The 18,360-nt window shown below is 36.5% G+C and overlaps 1 protein-coding gene across 3 annotated transcripts in view; it reads left to right on the top strand.

Moving 5' to 3' along the window:
* The window catches only part of itga5 (integrin, alpha 5 (fibronectin receptor, alpha polypeptide)), a 112,015-nt gene that overhangs the window by 66,555 nt on the left and 27,100 nt on the right, over nt 1-18,360 (top strand). For all 3 annotated transcript variants that reach the window (XR_015522715.1, XR_015522716.1, NM_001004288.2), the window contains exons 16-20: nt 4,191-4,246; nt 6,676-6,833; nt 8,483-8,620; nt 15,119-15,186; nt 17,956-18,103. Coding sequence is in view for 1 of the 3 variants with exons in the window: in NM_001004288.2 (NP_001004288.2) it covers nt 4,191-4,246; nt 6,676-6,833; nt 8,483-8,620; nt 15,119-15,186; nt 17,956-18,103 (568 nt within the window). In the remaining 2 variants the exon portion in view is untranslated. The remainder of the gene's footprint in view (nt 1-4,190; nt 4,247-6,675; nt 6,834-8,482; nt 8,621-15,118; nt 15,187-17,955; nt 18,104-18,360) is intronic.

Here is an 18,360-nt window from a genome sequence, read left to right as displayed (position 1 = left end):
TACAGCCGCTGGAAATATATTTCCTTTGATTCATACATGTACACATAAACATATAAACTGTCTATAAAATCACTGTTTAGTAAGACATGTCATACCCTTTTTGTATTTTAACATGTGTTTACACATCCAAGTAAAATAAACCTAATTCATACATTTAAACCACAGTTTTCTTTTAAACACATCCTGCTATTTTTAGCGCAATTAATCTTGGAACGTTTAAGGCCGCGAATGATCCACCAGTTGTGTCCTTCATTACCTGGGAAACCAATGACGCATTTTGAGGCTGCATCTGAAAGAGCTTCTAATTTTTTTTAAATTTGACAACCTTCGTCAAGCCGCGATGACACGGCTCCCTTCGAATGCATCCTTCAGAGGATGCAGTATCTGAAATGAGACACAGCGTGTATATTTCTTCAGCTGTCTTTATTTGAATCATTGGTTGTAATTGGCTAATTGGTTTATAATGGACTGTACTGTAGACTGCACTGTAGACTGTTCACTTGTTTTCAGTAATGTGTTAAGGATATTTTATCACTCCCTTCCATGTACTCTAACATGCTTTTTAAGACGTTTATGCATCTCTCTCTTCTGTGGGACACAAGATATTTTGAAGAATACATTCAGAAGATATTTTAAAGAATGCTGGTTGCTGGGTCACTTTGACTTCTGTAGTATTTTTCCTACTATGGAAGTCAATAGAAGCCAGCAACCAGCATTTTCCTAAATATCTTATTTAATGTTCAACAGAAGAAAGAAACTTAAATAGGTTTTGAACAAGTGAAGGGTGAGTGAATGATGGCAGAATTCTTATTTTTAGGTTAACTATCCCTTTTATTCCTTATATGTTAGGCTAGTGGTTACTTCTCTAATGCTGAAACCGAAATAAACAATTGTGAAATGTATTAGAACACTACGTGGCATAATTTTTGCAATGTTAGAAGGCTCAAAACAATGAAAGTAAAAATCTTGAATATTGCGCCACACTGCAGTTTTTCGTGTCGAATATCAAAACTTCTTTCAAGGTATAAAACTGAAGTTAGAAATTCCAGTATTGCAACAACACTGGAGGGGTGTAGATATGCTGTCAGCAAAGGCTTTTCCAAATGGTTTAGATACGCTGTGCTGGTATAGAGTGAGCCAAGAAGGTGGCGAAAAGCATATAATGGGCTTTTCCCACTTCTATGACGCATGTTTTTGAAATATGCATCCTATCGGCAGAGGGAAAGGAAACTCTGAAGGGCTGGTCTCTGTCTGAGGTGCAGCGTGTGTGTCTCCGCCTGTTCTGTTTTATACAAGGAAAGTTTGTATACGTAGGTCTTGATTACACGTCGTTGCCTAGACACAGACTTTTGGGAGAAATAAGAGAGAGAGAGGGTCTAGCAGTGGCTTTGAATGAGATATTGTTTGGTGGTGGAACACAGCTGGGAAACATCAGGACGCACTGAGCTACACACACACACACACAGATGTATACTGAAGCTTAGAAACACACATGGGGAAACACTGAGTTTATTGCACAGGTCAGAAGCAGCCTGGATTGTGATTTTTCTCCTTTTTTAGCCTTTCATTATTTATTTATTTCCATTTGTTGTTTTTCTTTTTATTGGACACAGTTGTTTGAACTCATTCAATCCTTCTTTCGACTTTCAAACTTTCAATCCTTTTTCTGCTGTGTTTTCAATTTTTTTTAAGCTGCCATTGCTTTATTAAACGTATTTCTTTCTTGATTGATTTGGGTTGGACCCTGATTTAGTTCAATAAAATAGATAAATACCTTGATGAAAAAAAAAAGTTAAGTATCTAAATAGTTGGTTTAGATTGTAAGGATCAGATTGTAAGGCTTTCTTTTAGATTAAACTGTTGCTTAATTTTTTTATTTAACTTTTTGTGTTTTTAAAATAATATAAATTATTACTTGCGTTCAGCACAGATGCATTAAATGTATCAAAAGCAACACTTAAGACTTTTATCCTTTTTCATCAAAGAATCCTGTTGAATACGTTACATGTTCCATAACAAAAACATAATATATCATAAAAATAGGAAATGTTTCTGGAGCATCAGATCAACACAAATAATTCCTCAAGGATCATGTGATGCTTTTTATAATACTATATAATGTCGGCGCCATTAGCCTAGTTGTTAGTTGCGTTGACTTATAGCACTGTGGTGCACACGGTGACCTGAGTTCAATTCCCAGCTCAAAGTCCTGTGCCGACTCTTTCCCTCTCTCTGCTCTCAATACTTTCCTGTCTGTCCTCTACTATCCTATCATAATAAAGTGGTCCCTCATTATTCGTGGGAGTTACATTTTATAAATATAATCCGCAACAAGCGAAATCCGCGAAGTAGTCAACTTTATTTTTTTACAATTTTTATAGTTGTGTTAGGGCTGTAAAACCTCTTACTACACACTTTATACGCTTTTCTCAGACAAGCATTAACATTTCCACATTTTACTCTCTTGTTTAAACACTCTCAAAGTTCAAACTTTGTAAAAAATTTAGTCCAATGAATGATACCAAAGATCAAAACCTGTTGGCAGGCGCAAACATACATGGCTGTCAGCAAAAGGTTCATATAGCCTTTTAGCTTTTGTGTGTATAATGTTGGCACCCAGTGTAATGTTCTTTTTCCTGCCGTCATTGATCCACAAAACTAAAGCACACTCTATCTTTAAGGGGGTCGCACACTGGATGTGCCGCACACATGACAGTAGGAAGTAACAAATACCAGACCAGCGTTACCAACTTAGCAGCTTTGTCACTATATTTAGCAACTTTTCAGACCCTCCTAGCGACACATTTTCAAAAAAAGCGACAAGGGACATATCTAGTGACTTTTTTTTTGTTACTGGACATTTTTATAGATTCTCATGTGTCCGTACTGTAGCGTTCCTATTCTTCTCAATGAGCTGCGCTTGGTTCCATCAGCCCTTCCCCCACCTGAGCGCTCACAGGCTTTTACCGTCTCTCCCACCTGCAGCCTGAGAGCAGATCATTCCTCTGCTCACAAATGGCAGATTTTTGCTGCGAGTGTGAGGTGTTTCCTTGGTACAGTCAAAACGATCTGCTTCTCCTCTGTTTTAAATAAAACTTGATAGTTTATTTTTTTACACAGAGTTTTTAGTGACACCAGTTTCTGAACTTTAGAAACTGAGTTTATTATGTCTGAGATTTCTGCAAATTCACTACACATCTACTGAATTCAAACAATGCATTAATTAAATTGTAAAAAAAAACTGTTAAAAAAGAAACTGTTGGACGTGATGACATCATTAATATGCAAATTGACGAATGATGCGATCTAACGACTTTTTGAGTCGAGCTTAGCGCCTTTTCATTAAAAGTAGTTGGCAACACTACCTGAGACGCACACATTCGCACATTATTTAAAATTGAATTTATTCAGATGGCGCTCTGTATAGCGGCAGAAGTATTAACCATGTCCTGGGTTGTAGCTAGGCAATGCAGACAGCCACCTACTTGCGGCACCGGTGTGCCTATCCTGATATAAACCTATGTTTACAATTTTAAACTGTATGGCGATGTGTGGCACGTGGCGCAGCTCATCCAGTGTGTGACCCCTATTTTGCATCCTTGTTGAAATTCGCACTGCTAGTGATCAAAGATTTATGTTAATTTGGCAAGCTGAACACATTCTGTACTGTACAGGAGACACGGAGAACATTGATTGACAATGGTCTACAGCCAATCAGGACGCAGAACACAATACACTGAAAAAAGGCATGTCAAATAGCACAAAAAAAATCGACGAGGCTGTGAAAGGTCAACCACTGTATACCGAGGGACCACTGTATATATATTTTACAATATAACAATAGAGAAAAGCTTTATTTTATATTGCCATATTTGTTGAAAAAAAGAACATATTCTTAAAATAAAATAAAAATATCTTACTGCCCCCAAACTATTGAACAGTAGTGTATATTACAAAAGTTTCCGGCACAGACACGACCTTAAACTCTCCTGGGTGAAAACATCTTTACATGTGTTGTGTGATCCATTACACTCTAGTCTTCTTTCCTTCCAGCCGTCAAGCCATATAGCCCTAGGAAACAATAAAACCAAATATTCCATAGCCGAAGAGATGTAAGCAATGTGTTTCTAATGCCTCTCTGTAATAAATCCACTTCATCTTTCATTGTTTGTCTCCTCTTCTGCTTACAGTGTCAACTTAAGCTTCTGCCTTTCAGCCAATGGCAAGCACCTGCCAAATCATCTCGGTAAGTCACATCTGCTCCTGTTTACCCAGCTATAGGAGTCTGTTTCCGGGGTTATCACAAACAGAAAGCTTTTAAAACAATATGCCGAATTTAGAAAAAATTATTTGCGACACTGGTGGTTGTTATGTAAATGGCATACGACAAACTATTACTATTGCTCATGTAATGTACAGGAGACTTAATGTGATTCAGTGTCCAAATATATTCTCATTTTGAAGTTCAGTTTTGTTTTATTAATAGAAGTAAAAAGAAGTCTGACAAACCTTTGTGCTAATGCACTTTTAACATTGAGTCAGGGTGACAACGAGGGTGAGGGTCCAAACGCAGTTTATTTACAGCTTAGTCAGGCAGGCAATGGTTAAACAGGAAGGGTAATCCAAAATCGTAGTGTGGTCACAGGCAGAGGTCGGTGCAGGCGGCAAATAGGATAAACAAGAAACAAGGCAAGGCTTAAAAGGCATGGCAAGACTAGACAATGATCCCGCTTTTTTATTGTTACATGTAAACAAGACTCAGCAATGTGTGTGTGTGCGTGTGTGTCTGTGTGTGTAAGAGTGTGTGTGAGTGAGGTGTTTTTATAGTCCTAGTAATCAGTCCATGGGGCGACACGGGGGCTCAGTGGTTAGCACTGTCACTTCTCAGTAAAAAGGTTCGAGTCCCGGCTGGTTTCCCCCACTGTCCAAAGACACGCACTAGGTGAATTGAATAAACTAAATTGGTCGTGGTCTATTTGTGTGAATGAGTGTGTATGGATGTTTCCTAGTACTGGGTTGCAGCTGGAAGGGCATCTGCTGTTTAAAACATATGCTGGATAAGTTGGCAGTTCATTGTGGCAACCCCTGTTGAATAAAGCCACAGGAAAATGATGAATGAATGAATAATCATTCCATCATGAATTTCCAGCTGTGTGTGTTTAATTAGGGGGAATCAGGAACTGGTGTGTGTGTGCAAAGACTTCTAAAGCAGGTCGCACACCAGAAGCGCTGCTCGGCGGCACGCCGCGCAGCGCCACGCAGCGCCATGTATTTTAGAATTCTAAACATAGGTTTCTATCAGGATACACACACCGGCGCCGCAAGTCGGCGGCTGTCGGCGGCGCCCGGCGACGGCTCAGGACGCAGTTCATTTTTCAGCCGCGCCACAGAGCGCCATCTGATTAGTTTCATGTAAAATATCATTCGAATGTGCGCGTCTGGTGTGCGATACTTTAATCTGTCATGTATTATTAACATTTATTAGTATTTTTCCAGAATCTTATGTTTAAACAAACAGATTAATTAACATTAATTAAATATGCATTTGCATACGAAAAACACTACAATTTGCTACTTGAAAAAATCTGAACATTCATTCAATATTCTTGATTATTTATTTATTTTTTTTAAACAAACTATATTACACTGTGAAAAGCAATTAGATACTTTAAAAATATAAGCAAACCAGTTGCCTTTAAAGCAACAAGTTGAAAAAAGTAAGTAAACCCAATGCTTAATATATCTATGCATTCACTTAATAATTATAAGGCAAGGAGTTTACTCTCTATTTTTAGCAAAGTTAACTTATTGCTTTTTACAGTGTAGTCAGGTTTTTACAAAGGGAATTTTTAAAATCTTTCTTTTTTGTTAACTGCATAATTAAGAAAATACTCTTAATAGCCTGAAATGTCTATTTATGTCTATGTACATATTTAAAATTAAGATATGAATATAATCATAACATTTGGAGTGTGTAAGTGCTTCTGAAGGAGAAATATGGCTCAGTGCATAATTGATTGGGAGAAAACAGCCTTAAAAATAGTCACATATCAATAAAGTAGTATAAAAGAAACTCCTAACAGTGCGAATGGGATGTTTTCTGTTAGACTGAAAAAACACTTCAGAAAAACCCTGAAGTCGATCTAAAAGTTGCAGGTGCATGTGTTTTGCCTGCAGTGTTAATTTAACTTTTGTTTTAAAAATAAACCAGTTGTTCGGCATCTAACAGAGCATTCACTGCTACCCCAATCTATAAGCCCTTGTTTTTGCATCAACAACCTTTACAACGTATTTATTCAGTAATTACTTCCCTCTATTCCCCTCTGGGCTAATGATACCACCATATGCCCTGCCATTAGAGGCCTTGACTATGTGCAAAAAATAACACCTACTGCACTCGCTCCGATAACAGAGCACAGGTGCCCAACATGCATGCAAATTCCTTCATGCCCTTTCCATCAAAAGCTTTTCTAACAGTCCTTCCCTTCAGGTGGTGGATGATGATAAATCCTGAATGTTTGGAAGGACTTTCCACCTAACGCCAGAGCAGAAATATCTGATCTGACCAATAGGCAATAGATTTAGTGCTGTGTCAGCACGGCGCAGTCTTGCACCTGAATGGGGAGCCAAATTGATTTCTAAATATATCTGTGTGTGTGTGTGTGTGTGTTGTAGAGTTTAATGTGGAAGTTCAGCTGGACCGTCTGAAGCAACAGCAGAAAGGGGCCGTACGGAGAGCTCTGTTTTTAGAAACACAGCTCCCTGCTTTGCATCGGACGCTGACTGTGCCGAATGGAGCCAGAGTCTGCAGCGATACCAAGATCTACCTGCGGGTGAGTTTGACCTCAAATTAACTATAGACTGAGCATTGTAAATTGAGACTTTATTGGTCATAAAAGGGATGGTTTACACACAGTGACACTTTGCTCTTAGTTTAAACACTTCTTTTCGGCATCCCAAGTTTGTGTCCCAGCTCACAGACCTTTCCTGATAGGCTCCCCCTCTTTGATTCATGTCTTTTTACTCTACTATTGTAGGTTTAAAGTTCATCTAAAATAAAATAAAAAAAACTACACAACCTAAGGCCATTTAAGATTTAGGTAGCATTTCATTAGTTACCTATAGTACCGATTTCAGAAGTGTATAAGATTTTTAGCTGAAACTTTAGTGCTTGTTGATTTATAATGCAAGTTAGTGATTGGCATTTTGAGAGTCCAAAAATCATATATAGGCAAAGCTAAACCTGTGGCTTCTGAGGAAACATTAAGATCTTATGAAGGTAATTAAACGGCTTTAGTTCACATGAGAGTTTGTGCAAATGTATATTCGTTTTGTATATGTATGTGCATTTTGTTAATAACCAAGCTTAAGAAATGCTATTGTTAATTTTTTGGTGACCTTTCACTGTATAAAGGTATTACTAGCTTATTGCAATAAACTCTTGCTACAGCTTGGTTTGATACACACTACTGATGCGACAATATAATATTTAGGGCAAATTGATCTTTTTCCCACCTAAGACATCTGATAAAGTGTTAACAAAAATGAAAGACTCAGTTTGGCCTTACATCGGAAATAGATAGATAGATAGATAGATAGATAGATAGATAGATAGATAGATAGATAGATAGATAGATAGATAGATAGATAGATGGATGGATGGATGGATGGATGGATGGATGGATGGATGGATGGATGGATAGATAGATAGATAGATAGATAGATAGATAGATAGATAGATAGATAGAACAATGGATGGATAGATTCGAGAAATAGATTCGATAGTTGCGACTGATGGATGGAATGATGGATGGATGGATGGATGCATGGATAGATTCGAGAGATAGATTTGATAGATACGACTGATAGATGGATGGATGGACGGACAGATGGATAGATTGATTGATGGATGGATAAATAGATTAGATGGATGGATTCGAGAGATACGACCAATAGAAGGATGGATGGACAAACGGATGGATTAATGGATGACTAAATAGATTAGATGGATGGATGGATAGATGAATGGATTCAGTGTTCATGTAAATAAATATCTGTCTAAACTTTCATTTTTGGTGAAATATACAGGATCCATATCACTACTTGTATTTCGATGCATACAGAAATAAATATCTTTAATGCTAATACTGTGCCATGAGACACTGTTACAACGCTAGGTATTATTATTAATCATTAATAAACTTGTGAAGGTTTTTTTGTGGTTTTTATGTACATTTTATAAGGAACAGTGCTGTGAGGCAAAGAGAATTAAGAGTACGGTGAGCTAAACAGTGGAAAAATGAGCTGTTTTAAGTGAGTTTTCCATTCCTTGATTCAGCACAAGTGTTAAAAGTGAGGATAAGCAAGATGAGTGTGGCAACTGACGCCAAAAATGCAGCGCGAGATTAAGAGTGTCATTTCGTCCTGCTTTGTGACCTTTCTCACAAACTCCCGCTCTGTTTTCCTCTCCGCCGGAGTGTAGGATGAGAAGGACTTCAGGGATAAACTGTCTCCCATCTTCGTTGCTCTGAACTTCAGCCTGAATCCTCAAGCAGCAGCAGACAGGCACGGACTGCAGCCCATCCTCAACTACCAGACGGCAGAGCTCATTGAACAGAAAGTACGTACATCTGCTGCTGCTCCACATATCCCACAAAGCGTTACATGAACAGTCATATTACATGGTGTGGTATAGTGTTGTCATGATACTGGAATTTCTAACTAAAACTACTATATTCTATACTAACTATCTAACTATCTAAAAATAATCAACACCATATTATTTGATACCAATTTTGATACCACAGAGAAATATTGCAGCAGTATAAATTAAATTGACACATTTTGTGCTTGTCTTTTGGTTTAAAACCAAAATCATGGCCCAGTGTTAAAGAAACACTCTACTTGTTTTAAAAATAGGCTCATCTTACAACTTATCTAAAGTTCAACTTTTGAGTTTTAACATTTTTTAATTCATTCAGCCGAACTCAAGGACTGGCGAAAGCAATTTTAGCTTAGCTTAGCATAAATCATTAGCATGTCACTCAAAAATGACTAAAGAGTTTTGATGATTTTCCTATTTTAAAGCTCGACTCTTTTGTAGTTATGTTGTGTACTAAGACTGATGTCAAATGGAAAAATTGATCATTTTCTAGGTCAATATGGAACTATACTCTTTTATAATTAAGGAACTTTTCTAATATTTACTTTTCAGTGTTAAAGAAACACTAGTTTCAAAATTTTTTTTTTTTTACAACTCATCTAGAGGTAAACCTTAGAGTTTGAATGTTGTTGAATCCATTCAGCTGAACCAAAGTTCTGACTGCAGCACTTTTAGCTTAGCTTAGCATAAATCCTTAAATCAGATTAGACCATTAGCATCAAAGAGTTTTTACTGGTTTTCCTATTCACAACTTGACATTATTAAGACTGACGTAGAAGAAAAATAGATAGAAAAATAGCTGATTTTCTAGACCAGTATGGAACTTTACTCTCATTGTGGCGTAATAATTAAGGAACTTTACTGCCATACCATAGCTAAAGCATGCACAATGTTATTGTGCAGTGTCTGAAAACCAAGAAGTTCTCTAGCTGTCTGGAAAGCAGTTTTTGAGCTAGAGGAAATGCGTAGCAGGTACAGCAGAGAACTTTTCATTGTGCTATCAGAAGAAAACTACTGTGCCTTGTGGAGAGGTGTGTGCATATGGAGGGTGAACAGATTTGTGTTTTTTTTTTTTTTCCTGGGCAGACCCTCTCACAGACCATGTGTTGTCTGTTTAGGTTTAACATTTTGGGTGGCAGTTTTCTGTCGGTAGTTATTGAGACTGTGCCGAACACGTGGGTCGATCTCTCCATATGCATAAAACATTCAAGCCAAAGGTCTTGGAAACATTGCAGAGGGAGCGGTCCACTGAAACTTTCAGTCATTCAGGCCAAAGTGAAAGCACTTCGTTTTTGATGAATAAAAGCTTTTATAATAAATGAATTATTTACTATCTATCTATCTATCTATCTATCTATCTATCTATCTATCTATCTATCTATCTATCTATCTATCTATCTATCTATCTATCTATCTATCTATCTGTCTGTCTGTCTGTCTGTCTGTCTGTCTGTCTGTCTGTCTGTCTGTCTGTCTGTCTGTCTGTCTGTCTGTCTGTCTGTCTGTCTGTCTGTCTGTCTGTCTGTCTGTCTGTCTGTCTGTCTGTCTGTCTGTCTGTCTGTCTGTCTGTCTGTCTGTCTGTCTCTCTGTCTCTCTGTCCATCCATCCGTCCACCCGTTCATCTGTCTGTCTATCTATCTATTTATCTGTCTTTCTGTCTAATAATAATACATTTTTAGCAATAATATTTTTTTAGTTTCTAGATGTAGTTCTAGATGTTTTAGTTCTAGATATCTAGATGATGTTTTAAAAATAGTGAATGTATATTGTTTTCTATTGCAAACTAGGCAGGCCTTTCTATTTCAATCATTAATGAATTGATGAATTCATCTGAACAAAATTGCATTCATATGCTTTATATTTGCACATTACGAGTAATGTCAAGCTTCTCATATGAATGAACATGTTTCGGGCCTCCCTTTAACAAATGTTGTGTCGTCCTCTGGTTTGCTGACCCATTCATGCTTGACACTTCCGTAAACACTTGAAGCTGGTTTAGGAAGGACATATGCACATGTTGACCATCCTCTAGTATCTGTGCTTTCTAATTGTTTGGTTGCTGCAGTGAATCCAAACAATCCTCTTGAGGAGGTTCAGAAAGGCCTGATGCAGAGCTGTGGAAAAAGCGGCCGGTCTAATTAGAGCTCTGAAACTGCTGATTACAGGGAAGACAATTTGCCCTTTCTAATCTCTTTTACTTTTTTTTTGTGTCCTCATCGTCATGTTGCGTCATCCTCGCACATGTTGGATGTTCAGCGTCAGGTGGTAGCAATTAGCCGATATGACTTTCCCCATTTCTTTATTTTTTTCAGTCATTTATAGTGTATATAGACGGTCTCTCATTAATATGTGTGTGGTTTAATTGATGTGTGTTTACATGATGATTATGATTTTAAAATTACGATTTGTTTATCTATTTGGATAATATATACTACTGGTGAAAAGTATTCTGCTAACCTGCCATTTGTTTTATAAAAAATACTGTAATAATTGTACTTTTTGTAAATTATATTACAATTCTTATTGATTAAAGTTTGAAATTGTCTTTACTCCAGTGAATAAAAAAGTGGAAATTTCAGTATTATTACTCGTATTGTCAAATGATTATAAAGAATTATAGTAGTATCAATATAATGGAATATTATTAATGTAAACATAATATAATATTTGTAATTTGTGTAATATTACTGATTGCAATCATGTAACATTCAGCATAGTATATATTAATACATTTTTACGAAAAAAGACTTATTAAGTGAAGATTATTTATTAAATAATTTCGAGAGAAGAACGTGCTTATGATTAATCACGGTTGGTCCTGCTACTAACGCATGATTCACCAATCAGATGATTCCTAACTCACTATAAATAACCAGAGTTTCTTACTTTAGTTATCTTCACCTTGAAGAATGTCAAGTGGGATTATGATTAAACAGAAAACACAGTTCAGGACAAAGTTTAACCCTAAAAAGTGAAAGATTTTTTTTTTTTTTATTCCTGTCTTTATGTAAGATTTCAAGCACATTTAAATCATTTGGGCACTAGAAATTATAAAAAGTTTGTCTGCAAACTATTAACTTATGAATTGTAATTAATTTTTTTAGATAATGAAGCCTATAGTAGTCAACATTTGAAGTGGATCAAACTAAGTTTTTCAAAATTGACCTTGGATACAATTTTTCAGCAAAGTTGTGTTATTTTCGTTTATTCATTCATTTTTCTTTGGCTTAGTCACTTTATTCATCAGGGGTTGCCACAGCGGAATGAACTGCCAACTTATCCAACATATGTTTACCACAGCGGATGCTCTCCAGAAAACCATAAAGCCCTGTTTATTTAGTTTGTATCTTTGTTATATTGTATTAATTTATGCTTCTAATATGTTTATTATATTTTATGCAGATTCACTCCCCTACAAAATCATCACAATCAATATAAAATGTATTATTGTGCAGCTCTATTTCAAATATAATTAAAACCTACAAAAATTTCATTAGTAAATGTATTTACTAAATGTAGTAAAGTATTAACTAAATGTAATATATAAATGACCCATTGATTTTGATTTATTTAATATTTTATCTTAACATAATCATTGGGGTGTATTTATTTTTGCACCATGATCTTAAATTAATTAATTAATTAATTAATTTATTTATTTATTACCTTTGGTACCGACTAATCTAATGTAAAAACCAATAAACCATATTTCCACTCAATGGCATCCCATATAATATTTTAATTTAAAAGCAAGAGTGATGTTTTCCTGAGAAATCTGTTTGGGTGTATCATATACGGTGGTCACTGTAGATGTGTATATATATATATATTTATATATATTGAGTGTGTGGTGAGGGCTGGGTGGTGTCGCGTGCAGCTAGCATGTGGTTCAGGATCGGCAGCCTCAGATGTGGATGTTGGTGGCCGATTGAACAGTCTTATGGGTAAACCCATAGCTCTTTATGCCCTTCGAAGGAGCTTTATACGTTTTTCAAACCCGTTCACATCTGCTCCTCAGGCCGGGATTCATTCAGCAGTGTTTACTAATGTAAAACTTCACATTCAGTAGGTTGAGGACTGATGTTTACTGATGCTAATGCTAATGTTTATAGTCATTCTGAATGACTCTCTCCTCTGGGGATTACATGGCCATGCGCTAATACTTGACCTAACTGGGTGGACTGTTTATAATGAGTGTCTGGTGTGTACTAAGAACTTATCTGAGTGCTCTGCAAAAAGCTTTGGTTATACATTAAGGTTTGTTGGGTTGTTTTTATATTTTTGTGGAGTGGCCAGAGATTGTTGGGTTATTGGTTATAGGAAGTGTGTCTGTTATGCTTATTTTAGGGCTATGATGCACAAGTGACTGCTCTATAAATGATTAAAGAAATTATGTGATGGAGTCCTTTTTTACAGTGCAGTGCTCATAAATGAATGACTAAGTGTCCATTATTATTCTTGAATTTATCATTAATGTTAAAATGGTTCTTGTTATGTCTTATTGTGAACTATTCATAGGGTATTTTCTGACATTATTCAAAGTTTTGACATTTCCCTTTGGGCTTTTTGTAAGACTATGTTTACACAACAAAGATGTACCCAAAAATGGAGAGAAAAAAATCTTTTTTAAAAACAAGTACACATATCTGCGAAAAGGCCTAAAAAGCTTTGATATGTATAAAGTGTTCGGAAACTTTGAGCAACAACCAGTGCTTAATTTGTAAATCAATAATTCCCGGAACAAAACCAGGAAATAAAAGTTACAATGACCGACGTCTGCCACACAATTTCAGTTTTTACAGAACATTACATCATTAAATGGTGATAGTTCAAAATAAAGCATCACATTTCTGAACGGTCTTTAATAATTTTGTGCCATATAAGATTAAAAAATATCTACAAAACAAATCTCTTATGAAACATCACTATTCTGCTTACTAACACCACTGATATGGTTCACGTCTAAGTAAAAAATAAATAATTAAATGACTCTTCAAGAAGATTCACAGTAACCTCTTCTGTCATGTTTACTGGCTGATTTGACTCACTTTGCTTCTGTCTCCTCCTATCCTGATCCAGGGATGCAGTTCCATTTTTTTAGAGATTCCTTTTGATCAGGCTCGTTGTCAGATTTACTTATGGTTTTTAAAAAAAAAAAAAAAAGGAAATACGCACAAGTTAACGCCGGATCCATTAAAATAATTACCGAAACTCAAAACCACTTTGAAACTTGATTTCTAGTTGCGTTTTCAAACCAAAAAATATTTTAGTGTAAACAAACTGGCAAAACATTTAAAAAGTTTCCATTTTTGGCTGAAAATTTTGTTGCATAATCAGCCCCTAAAATATGATTATTATTATTATTATAACTTTTATTATAATTGGCAATGCGATGGGGCAGGTAGCGCTGTTGCCTTACAGCAAGAAGGTCGTTGGTTCGAGACTTGGCTGGGTCAGTTGGCGTTTCCGTGGAGTTTGCATGTTCTCCCTGCATTTGGTTGGGTTTCCTCCGGGTGCTCCGGTTTTTCCTCCACAGTCCAAAGACATGTGGTACAGGTGTATTGTGTATGCTAGATTGTCTGTAGTGTATGTGTGTGAATGAGCAGGAATGGATGTTTCCCAGAGATGGGTTGCAGCTGGAAGGGCATCTGCTGCGTAAAACAGTCTGGATAAGTTTCATTCCTCTGTGGTGACCCCGGATTAATAAAGGGACTTAGCCGACAAATAGAATGAATGAATTATTATAATTATTTTGTTATCTGCTACTACAAAATATATAATAATAATAATAATAATAATAATAATAATAACAAATGTTGAAATATTTTAGTGGCGACACATGGGCTCAGTGATTAGCACTGTCACCTCACAGCAAGAAGGTTGCTTGTTCGAGTCTCGGCTAGGTCAGTTGGCATTTCTGTGTGGAGTTTGCATGTTCTCCCAGAGTTCGCATGGATTTCCTCGGGTGCTCTGGTTTTCCCCACAGTCCAAAGACATGTGCTCTAGGTGAATTGAATAAACTAATGTGGCTGTAGTATATAAGTGTGATTAAGTGTGTATGGATGTTTACCAATTCTTGGTTGCAGCTGAAAGAGCATCCACTGCGTAAAACATATGCTGGATAAGTTGGCGGTTCATTCCAGTGTGGCGACCCCAGATTAATAAAGCGACTAAACTGAAGAAAAATTAATGAATGTTTTAATTGTTTGCATTTTTAATGTATTGACCTGGACAAAAGATGCAGATTAAAGCTGTTGTGTGTATTCGCATATGACTGTATTCATATTATAGAATGCCCACTTTCAGCATTGAATCATTACCTAAGATAAAATAATTTCTTTTTCCTCCAATAATGTCTTTTTACTCTTATAATACTTTATTTCATTCAGTTACAATTTATCATTGACTACAATCTGCCAGTTAACTTACCTTAACCTTTTCTGGCTTGTGTTCTAGGCCCAGATTTTATTGGACTGCGGAGAGGACAACATCTGCGTCCCTGACCTGAAACTCTCTGTGCACGGGTAAGATGATTAGCAGGGAATGCAAAAAAAGGAATAAAAAGCATTGGGGTTTTGTCCACGTGTTGCACAATATACACTTAAGCATAACTATTTTAGGCACATAAAAATAAGTAATGGCCATTTCAGCTTCTGTTCAGATTAGATATTTAGATAAATAAATGTGATGAGTCACAGCTTTGGGACTAAGTGTATCCAGGTAAGATTAGTGACATGCATAGCTGTTTTTGTTTGTTGCATGTTTGTTTGCACGCAACAGGTGCAGCAATTGGCTGACTTGGTTTATGGGACAAAAAAACTATAGATTAAATGAATAAGCTTAAAAAATTCTGGGCTTGGAAATCTCTTTTCTTCTACAGATACAAGTTCCCTGCAGTTGATTTGTGAAATCTGTGGGCTATTTTCTTTCTCTTCTATACACAGATTTGTTTGCATCTGTTATTCTTCGACTGCAACAATGCGCCTTCCCTAAAACCTCACAGATTTGTTGCATTTGTTTTAGGTCCCATATTTATTAAACTGTGACATTCAACAAGCGCACAAAATAGTTCCTCTTGGAAATTCACCTGAGGGGTTATAATTTAGAAGACAACATGAAACTATATCTAGACAACCAGGCTATTCATCAGCTCCAGGTTGAGGACGTCCAGCCAAATTTACTAGTTCACTTAAAAATCACTTATTGTGGTGTTCGTTTCATGATATTAATTCTGATTAGCCACTGAATGCACATCTTGACCTCATTGTGACACGACCTCAGTCTTGTATATGTCATCCTGAGGGGTTTGTTATGAAAATGCAGCTTCCACGTAGGTTGGAGTCGCCACCAGCCGAGTGCCAGCGTTTGAGTTGGCTTCCCCAGCGTGGCTTTATGAGGCCAGGCGGTAATTGGAAGCGTCTGTGTGGCCCTCGCATGGAATTTCTCATTGTGTCTGAGATGGGGGGAGAAGAAAGAAAGGGGGGAGGAAACATGCAGGAATTAGAAAAAAAGGGAACGTTGTTGAATGTTTCATAGTCTTTGTCGTTGCATGTTGAACTTTATAGCTACAATGGAAATTAGGGGTTTTTAATAGGAAATGTGTGTATAATGCTGGAGGAAGGGCTTCCTGTTGGAACGATCTGGGTGACATTTCACCGCTAGATCAGCAGAATTCGACTACTGTTCAAAAGATTAAACTTGTACTTTTTAATATACTTTTTATTCAGCAAGGATGCATTAAATGAATCAAAAATTACAGTGAAAATAAGGTATAAATGTGACCATGGACCACAAAGTAATAAGTTATTTTTTTATAGAGAGATTTAGTTTGAATAAATAGGTTTTTCACTGATGTATGGTTTGTTAGGATAGGAAAAAATGTGCTGACCACAAATTTAGAGAGTAGTTGGACAAATATCTAGCTCTGTTTACACCTGGAAGTAAACTATGTTTTTGTTTATCTTAACACAAGTGAACTGCACTAAATACAAATAAAAAAGGGTCTAAAACCAGTAAAACAGTTCCAGAAGTATTCAAAAACACATTCACCAGTGTATTTTTGTAATGTAAATGTGAATAAAGAGCCACAGAATTCTCTAATTCTTAAAAATACAGTGATGGGATTCAAACTAGGCTGTGTGAAAGAAAGCAACACAAAAAGACTTTTTTGGAGGAGAAATGAAAGCTGCAGGTTTATTTTGCAAATTTATGCTGAAAGATCAAAAAAGTCCATACATAGACCCTTCCATAGACTCTTTCCTAAACAGGAATCCAGAAATTGGTCAAAAGTTTTTTGAAAAAGATTTGTATTTAAACGTCAAGTGTAAAAAGACGGTCTTATCTTAACCTTGCTGCTGGTATTGTATTACCTGGTCGAATTTATAGCCATAAAAGATCCTTAAAGCTGAAATAATAGAAATTCTAAAACTCAAAATTTGTATATTTAAATGTATTTGAAAATTTGTACATGTGAATATTGTTATAGTTTGTAAATTTGTATTAAATGTTGTAACTCATCTCAAAAAGAAAGGAAAGAAAGAAAGGCGAAGGAAGTAAGGAAGAAAAAAAAGAAAAAAGAAGGAAGACAAAAAAATAATGAAGGAAGGAAGTAAAGAAAAAATAAGAAAGGAAGACATGAAGGACGGAAGGCAGGAAGGAAGGAAACAATGGGTTGAACAGATAGAAGGAAGGAAGGAAGGAAAGGGCTGAACGGAAAAAAGGAAGACATGAAGGAAGGAAGGAAGGAAGGAAGGAAAAAAGAAAGAAGTAAGGAAAGAAAGAAGGAAGACAAGGAAAGAAGGAAGGAAATCATGAAAAATATGGAAGGAAGGAAGAAAAAGAAGGGGGGAAAAGAAGAAAGGAAAAAAGTAAAGGAAAAAATAGGATGGAAGACATAAGGTAAGAAGGAAGGAAAGAAGCAAGTTAAGAAGGAAGACAAGGAAAGAAGGAAAGAAAGAAAGGAAGACGAAGGAAGGAAGGAAGAAAGGAAAGGAAGACGAAGGAAGGAAGGAAGGAAGGAAGGAGGGAAAGATGTTAAGGAAAGAAGGAAAGGAAAGGATGGTGCTGCCCTATGTAATAAATGTAAATAGTTTTTGTTCTTATAGTGGATTAATACATGGTTATTAAAAAGGTTAATACAGGATTTAATTATTGGACATTAATTCGTATCTCCTCACCCAACTTTTGTTTCATTGAGCATAAATTGCAATTTTTGCCTAATAAACTGTCCCAGAAGGTAATCTAGCTACCAACGCAAGAGTTTCATGGCATTTCCATGTTTTTGGGTTCCACAGGGACAGGAAGGAAGTGTACATGGGTGACGACAACTCTCTAACCCTGACTTTCAATGCGAAAAACGACGGAGGCGGCGCTTACGAGGCAGAGCTGTATGTGGTCCTACCACCAGAGGCCGACTACAGCGGAATAGCCCGAAATAATGAGGTGAGAGATGGAGACCCTCCCTCCAGGTGCTGCCTATTACACAGACGTGTGCCAGACCCCCGCCATTAACTCCTACATGTGTTCAGCATTTCAGCTGAGAAAGACCTTTGTTCTGTTGCTTTGATTCTCTGGAGAAGATGTGCTTTTTATTAATGGAGACATGTGGTGAGGAATCCTGAAGAGAGGCAAAACGTGACAACAGTTTTTGAAATGACTAGAAATTATATTGTGAAAAAAAACAACAACACAGACTGATT

The sequence above is a fragment of the Danio rerio genome, chromosome 23 (assembly GCF_052040795.2).
Source record: "Danio rerio strain M-AB ecotype USA chromosome 23, GRCz13ab, whole genome shotgun sequence".
Taxonomy (NCBI): domain Eukaryota; kingdom Metazoa; phylum Chordata; class Actinopteri; order Cypriniformes; family Danionidae; genus Danio; species Danio rerio.
The sequence above is the reverse complement of the archived record's forward strand: the minus strand, read 5'-3'. Positions and strand labels throughout refer to the sequence as shown.